At 34.0% G+C, this 11,863-nt stretch overlaps 1 protein-coding gene across 1 annotated transcript in view; it reads left to right on the top strand.

Annotated features, from left to right (window-relative positions):
* Nucleotides 1-7,201: 7,201 nt before the first annotated feature.
* Nucleotides 7,202-11,863, top strand: part of LOC148619962 (UPAR/Ly6 domain-containing protein bou-like) — a 41,869-nt gene continuing 37,207 nt past the window's right edge. The window contains exon 1 of the mRNA XM_088580412.1: nt 7,202-7,592. Coding sequence (XP_088436538.1) covers nt 7,538-7,592 — 55 coding nt within the window. The 5' untranslated portion in view covers nt 7,202-7,537. The remainder of the gene's footprint in view (nt 7,593-11,863) is intronic.

Here is an 11,863-nt window from a genome sequence, read left to right as displayed (position 1 = left end):
CCCTTAGTGAGTAGCTTGACGCTGCCGTGACGTTCGTAATCAGAACGTCACGATATATTTTCACTTGTTCTGTGCTATATGTACTCTAATTTGTTAAATATTTATAGTTTCAAGCTGTGGTTCCTACCGACTTTTTTAATGCAAGTGATAAACCCAATTCTTGTAGTTTATGAATAATTAAGAACAGAGATTGATTAATTGATTATTGTTTTATGTCTAATGGTGACGATTGCATACATTTTAAGACGAGGCCGTTTGATCAATTAAGAAGACATTACTTTGTGCTAGCAAGGCACCCTGAGGCGACAACCTTTTGTGTTTAGCAAGTCAGGAAAGCGCACATGCATGTCACTCCACTCATACACATTTATCCTGACTCTGAGTCGTCACTCAATTCGCTATAAGCTTTATAAGCTTGCGCAGTGAATACATGCGTACCATTTTTTAGTCTTCAATTTTAGTATGAACCAACTGAGGATCCAATGTATGACCTTCTGCTCTCTAAGCAAGCATGCTAGCACTAAACCACTTAACACGTGCCACTGAGAGGTTCGTGTATGATCACTCATCTTTAATGCACGGAGACTGATAACATGGCCATGTTTAAATTGATGTCATTTTCGAAGGTTTTATCTCGGGAACATCAATAAAGGGTTGATTAAAAAATATCTTTTAAAAAAGGCCACGTTATTACTTATGGGAATAGATTCAAATACATGACGCACGTTTAATATACATTAATATACACACAGTACAAAATATTCGTTGTGATCTATAATTTTCCTAATTGATATGGGTGAAAACAATTTTCGAACTCTATTATCAAAATCTAAACATGGCCAACCAGTCGCACAACATGGGTAACAGTTGAGAAAATGGCGGTTGCTCATTTTTCAAGTCGATGGTTTGTTGACGTATAAGGCACGGGATGTCGGCTCTTAAATTAGGCACACCTGAACCATATAAAAAACAATTCCATGAACTTTAAAATCGTCTTCTAATCAATCCTTTTATTTTCAAATGAAAGTATTCAATTTTGAAGTATAAAGAAAAACAAAGGAATAGTGAATAACTTCCATCAGAAAATGTCAATGACAATAGGGCTGCAGTATAATTACCCTCCAGAAAAGGGGTAATAAAACTCTTGAGATAAAACAACCTTTCCTTAATCTAAGAAACTTGCGACGATAGTCACGAAAGATTCTGGTCATTATCTCGAAATTAATGAAACATCTAAGAAGATAAAACAACTGCGACAATCCTTGCAGTTAGACAGGATAGTTTTAGAAATAAATCACAGAAATTTCTTTTTTTTTACATTTTCGTGACCGATTACGGTAACCTATGACCCACCATATTTGTCCATATTTGGCTGTACACTTTACGCAATGTCAGTTGAAATGGTCGCTTGTAAAACTTTGCTTTCTATTTGTTACAATGAAGGTAAGGGCAAATTAAGTAGAACGATGTAAGATGTGGCAATAGTCTCATACATTGACGATTGCGCACGTGGCACGTGGCAAGTAATACCAAGCATGTGTGTAAATGATTTTTGCGGAATATATTGTAACTTTTCTAAAACATAACGGTAATATTTTAATTAAATATAATTTGATGTTCATTCACTCTACTGAAATGAATGAAAACAGCTGATACACATCGGGATGTTACATGATTGAGGTGGACAATAATTTACAAACACACAAGCCACGCCCAATAAGTCGCGTGCTGCTCATATAGGTTACAGACCTACAATTCAACCAATGAGCATTTGGAACGTAAAAATAGTCCTACGCAGAAATTACCCCTGTTCCTCACAGTGCTGTGAAAAAAGTTCTCATCTCATTTAAAAAATTTAAACAGTTTCTGAAAGGAAAAACAATTCTGTACATTTTCTAGGTGCATTTTGCTTCTTGTGATGTGAAGCCTAATCTCCATAATGATTTCTAAATATACTCCTATCTTGTGAAAACACTGGGATTTCCCATGCTATTTATAGACACTTCACTTCCGGTGACCAGTTCTGCACTGCAAGTCTGCTAACCCCACTTGCCATTCTGAGGATTGTGAGCTGACATATGTAGAATCATGCTGATATATAGTCCTCTGCAGGTTAAAGTTAAGGTAAAGTCCAGAGAAGCCATTGAATATTGTGAAATTAGCATAGAAGCCTATGGGAAGTGGAATTAGTGGTTTTTAGCCTATAGCAATCAAAAATCGACCACAGTTGTGGTCATAAAGTCTGTTAAGGACGTCATATTAGAATCACTCCATTACTACTGTCATGTACATGCGCAGTATAAAGAGATGTATATGGCCTTCAAATTCACTTTTATTATATACTGCAGGTTGAATTAAGGTCGCACCCATCAAGCATGGGTTTAACTATTACCACGGACTGGCCATCCATGCCGCATTGTTTTACTCCATGTCGGAAGTAAGACTGCCATACGTCTATGGCGTTGGTTATAATTATGTTTATCAGAAGCCATGATGGAAAAGTGATGACAAGTATTTTAAACACAGTAAAATTAGAGGTATAGAGAATGATGAGTCGTAGATCAAATATTCATAGACACTTCCCTGGGCTATACACATAATTTGCGTTATGTGGTCGTATCTAGCTGCACTTTGCGATGCATTACATTATGTATATTAGAATTCGGATTTAAAATTGCTAGATTCAGTTTGCGTAGAACATTAAACAGATAAATGCAAATAAAACATACAATAAGAAAAGGAGACATGTTCCCATTACCGGACAAATTTGTGTAGAGAGCTGCATTAATGACGCTTCTGTGTGAAAACATGTGACAAGACGGATCAAAGCGACCCTACATTACCTGGGCCATTGAAAGAATCCTTCAATTCTCTGGAAGTACAAGGAGTAGGTTATTTATCTAGGTAAATTGGTTGTCAAAGGATACTGCAAAAAAAAATTGCTGTTCGTACTTTAATCAAACGTCTAATGTCTTTTGTTTTATATAATAAACGGCATCTAACTTGTGTAATACAGTGAAATCGGTTTTAAGTGTCAGTCTCTGTAAGAATCAGGAAGTTGGTGAAACATGGTAAAAAAACCTCATTTTTCTAACATTCTATTCTAAAAATGTCTGAGTAAAGCCTATGATGCAGAGATTAAATAATGGTATTTTGAAATAGAGAAGGTACGTCTATCCTTGAGTGATATTACATAGTCAGATCGGTGGAGTTTTGACATGTAAGTTTCAGATTTTTTACATTTTGCCTGATTCTTACGAACAAACATTAATTTTACACTTAAACTATACCAAACATTCGTCGTTTCAAAATAGTATGAAAGTTTAAAAATCGTCACTTCCATGGGACTAACGAATTAGTATTTATTACGTTAAGATCAATGGCGGATCCAGAGGGGGTGCAGGGTTTTTGCACCCCTTTTGCTTGGAAAATTATCATTTTCATTTGTAAACTTGACCAAAAATGGAAAATATTGTCCTAGCACCTCCCTTTTCCAAGGAACCCCGGCTGACACCCCTCCTCTTCAAAGTGTCTTGATCCGCCCCTGAAGATAGATTTTACTATACCTTTATAAAAAGTACAAATTTATTCCTTTTAAACAGATTTCATTGTAAACAAAATACTAATGAAGTGAGTTAGTTTGGTTTATACAGATTCCATTGTAATGCATGGTTTGTAATAGTACGAATAAACAGAAATCTGTTTCGTTTCTGTAATTCACAGTACGTCATTAACTAAACACTTGATTTGCAGGGTACTTGCGATGATTATATTTTCTGCAGCTTTATTTTAGTTGATACAAATAATAACCAGTATGCATATTCTTTTTAACTAAACATGCTCGTTAGCAGGTCAAGTTAAATAAACACGTCGAATATAAGTACGACGTGATTAGGAGATAGGTAGTGCACGTGATGCACGTGTAAAATAAAACGCAAAGACAAAATAAATTGAAATAAACTTTACTCCCCCCCCCCAAGAAAATGAAAATCAACAAAAAAAAACAAAGTAAAAGACAAAACAGAATAAAACCCAAAAGCAACACAAAACAAAAACTTATTGAAAGTATTAAGCTGTTAGTAAAATTTTGAATTCGTCTCTTATTTTTCTCCTCTAACAAGTATAGGAACAGTCAGCTGATGGTCGGCGTCACTCATATCGTGTAAATGATTGGCTAAAATTGTGTTACGAAAGATTTTCGGGGATTTAAGTGGTTTATTTCCACTCGAATTATCAGCTCAAAGCAACGATGTCCTAGTTTTATAATGCATGAAATGAAGGGTGTAACTGACATAACGAAAGTGCTATTGTTTTCAACTTCATTGTCATAGTGTTATTTAATTAAAGTTGTGGTATAAATCGAGGAGGATGAAAAAAGAATAAATTAATTTATAATACAAACGATTTAAAGATATACTGCAAATTCCTCCCGCCTATTTATTTTCCCCTCCCCAGTAGCGAATTCAGGGGTAGGGATCCGGAGGTTTGTACCACTCTTTGATGGAAAGTTTCGTAATCTTGCAAACTTTTGGAACACGCAACCTCTCTTTAAAATAGTTATCTATCCTAAACATGTTTTATAACTTTCCCACGCTTTCTATACACTGTACGGGTATCTTTATCATGAGTGATTTCTATAGGTATGTTGAATGCATTTTAGCTACACCTGTAAAATTATAAAATATAAATATGACAAATATCCATGTACATAAAGATTCTCATACAATAAAAACAACAATATCAAAACGGGAAAACAGTCAGGAAGTCGTTAAGAACAAAATGATGTGTTGTGAGGAATTTGCATACATGTACATGTATGTTGAACGTTCCTATGACATCATTATTCAATTACTGTTATACATCATTTTGACTTCCTGCTCTGTATGATTGCATACATGTATGTTAGTGTCAACGCCAAGTAATTGCATGTGACTGGCATTGATTTCTTGCATAATCTTTGTAGAAAAGAGCTTTGGTTTTCATTATCAAAATTCGGGGTGAGTAAGGATTGTATATATCCGGGATTAAGCTAAGAAAAACGTATTTTCGTGCATTAGACAGCCTGTGTCTCATGATTTGCAGTTTTGAATAGACAATTGCGTTTTATTTTGCATAACACAGACGACGGTTTGCTTAAAATTTCGGTTTGAGTCCAGCTCTGCGTTGAGGGATGTATGGTGTTTCTGCCGGAAAAGAAAAAAACATTCTGGACTAATAAGAAACAATCCAACATTTAGCAGTAAACAGCGTCTGGTAAAATAAAAATAAAACAAATATCAACATTTCAAAAGATCTCATTATATCAAAAAATCAATATTTTTTAATGCCCTGGACCTGACATTTTATGAGCAACTCGGCGGTAGTTCGAGATTGCTATGACTTCTATCGACTTTTTTCAGATAAACTAAGTGGTTTCTAGAAAAAAAAAACAGAGAACGCGTACCCTACCCTGGTACATGGACATGATCCCAGTTTCTAAGTTGAGTCTGGGTTTCTCATTTACTTTTGTTTCTTTGTACATGTGATTGTGGTTAATATTCTTTGGTGTGTGGGCTTGCTTTCTTCTCTGATCTTTTTTCTTGGATTCTGTTGATATCCGTTTGAATTTGAGTTCTCTTGATTACTCTTACAATAAAACGGTATGTTCTGTTTATATGACTCTTAGATGAAATTTATACGAATTTAAAGTGAATTTTTATTTTTCCTGCTTAACGTTAAAATTCCGCTTTCAAAACATTTCTCTCTTTTCAGGACACAGTTCCGAAGATTCTGAAATATGAATAGTCTTTAATTCGGATTTTAGACTAGGAATTGTTATTATAAGCCAAGACTAATTTCTTTTATCTGCCATTGGTTTCATTGATATCTTAGAACAATTTCCCCCCGAACATTAATTTTTCAAACAAACCGCGCTTCATATCAATTGCGTTAAAAACATTATGCATTGGGAAATTATAGTCTGGGGAATATAATACCTTAAGTAAGGCTGATTATAAATAATGAAATATCCGAATGTCCCACAAGGGACTGCAACATTGCGCATACCCTTGAAGTGTAACTTATTGAAATTCAATATTCATTACTTATGTATATTATATTGTACATGCTTTGTTAGGGATCTCGGTACAAGGAAGTTCATACCATGTAGACACTGTCTTAAAATTCGTGAACTTCACGCTCAAGATCCAGACAGAATGTCTACATTTAAAACATATGTCATGAAATTATTTTCAACTTTGAAGAAGGAAGTTGGAATCTGGCTAAAACATGAAAATATCATCATTATTATTTCCAATTTTACTGCTGACATAATTCAGGACATTCCGGATATTATGAGGCAGGTGTAACCCTTTTCCAATTTTACAACTAGGATTTAAATTATTTTTTTTCAGAGTTTAGCTGTTTAACCTTAAATATGTAAGCTATAAACAGATAAAAACAAATTTGGGTTAAAGATAAGAAACTAGTAAAGATCGGTATTACATGTTAACTTTCTGTCAGACTGAAATCTAGCTCTTGGCGCTTCTAAGGCCAAAGGTTAAAAAAAATATTAATTACCGTTATGAGAACTTCTTCCTCTATTAGAAACTTGACGGGAAGTTTTGCTAAAAATATTTGCAAAGTAATGGGGTGTGCTCACCCCGAACACAGGCGTGATGGTATTTTTTTTTTGTAGTCCTAGATTATAATTACTAAGATAACTCCGCTGGGAATTAAAATAAGTTATATCAAATATAAATATGAAGTTATTACCCGTAACACCTGTTGATTCTCAGCCGTATACCATCCTTGATTAGTGAAATTTTCCCGAACATCAATCGCTAAATTAGCTTCCTAATGTTCCAGAGCTTAGTAATCATATCGTATGTTATTGGAAAATAGAATTATGCATTCAATTCATGGAAATATAATGTCGCTTTCTAGGAGAAAATGATATTTCGATATCACCACGAAGGATAAATGACCTTTTACCAATATTATCTAGAAATTCATAACAATTATTTCATATTTTTGACATGCGACAACTAATTTTACGAGGACAAGGATTGATTAACTTTTCCCACATAGCTCCCTTGTCGCGCAATGATTTCTGCAACAATGTCTGTTAGTTTCATTGTTATATAATTATCGTTGATGAATGGTTTTGGTTCAGTGATATTTATAATTTATTTGACAACTCTGATTACGAAAAAAAAACCGCAATGCCTGATGCGCGCCTGTAGCACAGGTATACGGTAAACTTTACAGAAACGCATGATCAATACCGTCAGTGGTTATTGCTCGGATTGATTGTCGTCGATCATGTGACAGTTTTTAATGCTGTTCTATAAATTGAATTTTGGTGTTGTTTTAGATCTTGCTGTGTTGGAAATGATCTCTTATTGTTTTTGTGTGTCATTCTAGTATTTTTAGGATAAACGTATTTTTGGAATATGTTTAAATTTCCTATGTTATTCTCTCAGCTTCGTGTTCTTCCGAATGACTAAATTATGACGATATATGCATGGATATATGACTTGGTTTTATACAATGCAGTATGAATATCTATTTAAGATACTTAGTTCAGATTCTATTCTTGTTTTACGACGTAGGTAAGTCACAATACGTATTTAATGTATGAAATATATTGGATAAGGTAGGGGGGTAAAATTAATGTTGACGAGTAGTGCCTGGTGAATGTGAACGAGTATTTGTATTTTTGAAAAAAAATATTTCCTTCGTAATTTTATTTGTTTAAAAACGATTAAATTAGATGTAGAGCAGGACGGATCCGGGGATTTCAAGTTTGGGTGTGTAAACAGAAGGCCGAGAGAATCGAGGCAAGAAAAGAAAGAAAAAATGGGAGTAGAATTTGTAAAAAATCAACATTTCTCGAAAAAACAAATTCTCCAATACTAGCGGGACCTACGCCAAGTTCAGCCTAGAAGCGAGTCAAGAAAAAGAGAAAAATTGGAGTAGAATTAGTAAAACAACATTTCATGCAAATATTTGTTTGGTCCAATACTAGCGCAGGGCCGGATCCAGACACTTTGGAAAGGAGAGATGCCAGTTGGGGTTCTTCGGAAAAAAGGGGGGTGCTAGGACATTATTTGCCATTTTATTTGTCAATTTTACACATAAAAATGACAAATTTTCCGATATAAAGGGGATGACACCCCCCTGCACCCACTATGGTTCTGCCACGGTAGCAGGACCTACAGTACACCAGGTCTAGCCCCTATGAATCTGCGCTTGAAGAGGAAAACAACCTTGTAACTGAATGTTAAAGTTCCATGTCTTAACTGACGTCGGCTAGTTCTATATTCAGAAGTATAAAAATGGAACTAAATGATTTTTTTTCTACATCTTTCGGTTTTTCCTAATGTCACTTAACAGACATTTCTTTGCTATAGTCAAAATCAATTATCCTTTACTTATCTTACAATAAGAGTGTAAACAAAAAGAAAATGTAAAAGTATTGTATCGTTTTTTTTTAATTAAACGGTTTTCCTTAATGCCATTTGACAGACATTTCCCTCCCGGTGTCGAAATCAATTTGCGGACTTTATTTTGCTCTAACGACTTATCCATGCTTCATTTCATTAAATTACTTTAATTTGTTGGAAATTCTGTCGCCAAACTCGGATTATGTATACATTTTTTTTCTATTAGACTGTTCCCAAGCATATGCAAATAGAAAAAAAAAATTAGAAAATAACACTTGTTACATGGTATTGCCGCTTACGACATCGACATTTTTTCTTTGCAATAAGAAATAAAATAATTACATTAAGATGTCAGTGACAACCGGTTTGTTATGAGGATACTTCCTATTTTCTGAGAAGACGCAAAAAATCAATAACAATACGATATAAAGAACATTATGCTGCAAGGCCAATAAGCCCTAGCAGACATTTGCAAAGAATGCACAGGCGTGGAAAAATCTCTTCTAATAGTGTAAGAGCGATTTCGCTGCATTCAGTGTTATTAACAATATTTGTGCACATATATTGTTAGGTTCTTGATAAGATGGCTCTATACATATAAAAAGAATCCTGGTTATTCCAACACGTGTATGTACACACTGTTAAGTCATAGAAAAAAAAATGAGATTAAAATAAATGTATTTATATGCAGTGAAGTCTGTCTATCCCAACACTTTATTAAAACAAAATTCAGTGTAACAAGCCTCTTTTTTGTTCAGTCTGAAAATGCCAACCTTTTCCAACTTGCGCTTATGACTGTCTTTTCTGATCTTATTATCCGGTCTTGGGGTTGTAGCGGCGTTTAACACAGGTTTGGCTGAAAAAAAAACCGGAAGTCGGTAATTTAGTTCCGAGTTACACGAAGTTAATAATTTCAACTAACAGATAACTGAGAGTTATATCTATACCGATGTAAGAGTCAAGGGGATGGGGATGGGGATATACATGTACACCTATAAAATTTAAAAAAAATCCGTATACATGTATTATGATTTGAAATCGATTCAAGTCCAAGTTGAGATTTGACTCTAAATTAATAAAAATGTTATTGAGTTTGAAATTATCTGAATCTTTGACTGCGCGGTCCAATCGACGCTAATGACTCAAAATACCAAATTAGTGATATGAAATAAACAATGCCCAAAGAGACAAAATATTACAGTTCATGATAAAATTACTGCATTAAGTACCTGTCCCTGTGTATAAAGTATATAGATATTGCTTTTGTGAATATTTTTTTTGAAAATATTTCAGCAAATTTAAACTGTCTTTTTTCATTCATCACTCTTATTTTCAGACCTTCTTGACTCCCTGCATGACTCTTACACAAAATATACTGAATAACTAAACGGTTATGGTAACTGTTATCTAAATAAGATACCAAAATAATGAGTGTAAGACCTGCAGAATCACGGTTGGTTTCTTGTATTTTAAGGACAATTTGATACTCGTTATTCAAAGTCAAGAGAAAATGGCTATACTTTCATTACTGCGATGTATTTCTTGATATATGAATCAAAAATACATAACATATTTTCATTTTGACCTTACTAGCGAAATGATGAACTTTAAATCAATAATTTCTATTTATTCTTGATAACTGATTTAGATTAATAACACATTTGACAAGTAGTAATGATACAAAGGTAATGTTGTTCATGTTATGGCGACTCCATCAAATAATGTGGAAAAAATATTGTTCAACTGGCTTGAACTGTTCTTGCTTAAACATATGACTGTTCGAATTACAATATACTGGCGACAAACGTAATGTAATCAAGAGATTTAGCGCATATAAAATGTGGTTTAACCCACCTTTCCTTTTTCCCTGTTTTGCTTTTTTTAATTGCATAACATTTAGCTGAATAAGCGGAGCAAAAGTTTTGTATATGTAGCAAGCACTTTGTCGATGTCACCAAAGGTTCCCGAGGATATCTTAACCAGCTCGGTAGTCAGGTCATAGATTATTATTAGATAGCAGTGCTTTATCGAATGTTCCCAGTGAAATATATTTCGATAATTCACACTGTGTCGTAAATTCGGTAATTTCACTTTCGAACTTTCTCCCGCCAAAACGTCACAACTTTGAAATCAATCCGCCGTTTATAAAATTTGAAATTTATGTTGAAAATAGCAAAGAATAATCGAGGAAATCTATATAATAAGTAGGATAATTAATTGGCTATCGTGAATAACCAAAATATGATCACTCATGCCAAGAACGCAGTAAGATTTAACTCGTGCGCGGAACAAATTCCGCACACTCGTTAAATCTATGCATTCTTCGGCACTCGTGGTAATATTTTGGTTATTCGCTCCTTCCAATTAATTATCCTATTAGTATTACCCGAAATTTGCAATTATATTATGAGATTTAAAAACTCCGAGTTTTGCACTTGGTTGAAATTTCCTATGCTGGAATTAGCTTCCAATATTTAAAAAAAATGAATACATCTGGTATACAATATATTTAATACTCAAGTCACAGATTAAAAAGGATAAAGTCACTGATTATTCAGAATTCTTGACTACTCAAATCACAGATTAAACAAGATTAATTCACAGATTACACAGGTTTCTTGACTACTCAAATCACAGATTGAACACGATTCACGAGTTTTCAAGTCACAGATTGAACACCATTTATGATTTCTCAAGTCACAGATTATTGAAGATTAAGTAATTGATAATACCGAATTCTTGAAAACTCGATTCAAAGAATATACACAGATTACTATTACTCTAGTGTTTCCAGAGAATTTTGCTTTTTTTCCTAACGTGACTTAACAGTCGTGTGACATTCATTGCTGTTGTTCCTGATCTATTCAAGGAACTAATCTGGCATTACCAATAACTACATTCTTCGATTCAGACTGGGAAACTATTGATATCCTTATGATTGTTAGTGTTTTACGCCTCAGCAACGGATAAACTTACAGGTTACTTCAAGCCTAATGAACATGAAAAAATACAAACATTGACCTGAAAGGAACTCAGTGTTCTTCAAGTTCAATGATCAATGACAAAGGCAGATTAACTATAACTGAAATCTTATATAGAAATCTGAGGTCAACAGAAACTTGAATGAAAGGCAGATTGCTTTTAAACATTTCCAGTAATTGATTTCTTAGTACCTGAAACATTTTACATTCTGTTGAATGGTCGGGGGTGGGGAACAATATATTATTACCCAGAGGTTCCAATTTTAAAGCGAGGCAAGGCCGAAGATAATAGTTAGTATCGAAGGGTAATACATTTTAGTATTCTTCGAATACTGAACCATAAAAACGTGTTTAATATGATCCTTCTCCTTTCCGAGAAACAGAAATGAATACTGCGGCCACGACACTTGATTTACTATAGAAAATTAATACGATCCTTCGTACTCACCTGAAATA

The sequence above is a fragment of the Perna viridis genome, chromosome 4 (assembly GCF_037379345.1).
Source record: "Perna viridis isolate PV_CMFRI_1.1 ecotype Kerala chromosome 4, ASM3737934v1, whole genome shotgun sequence".
Taxonomy (NCBI): Eukaryota; Metazoa; Mollusca; class Bivalvia; order Mytilida; family Mytilidae; genus Perna; species Perna viridis.
This window is presented reverse-complemented; position numbering and strand designations above follow the sequence as displayed.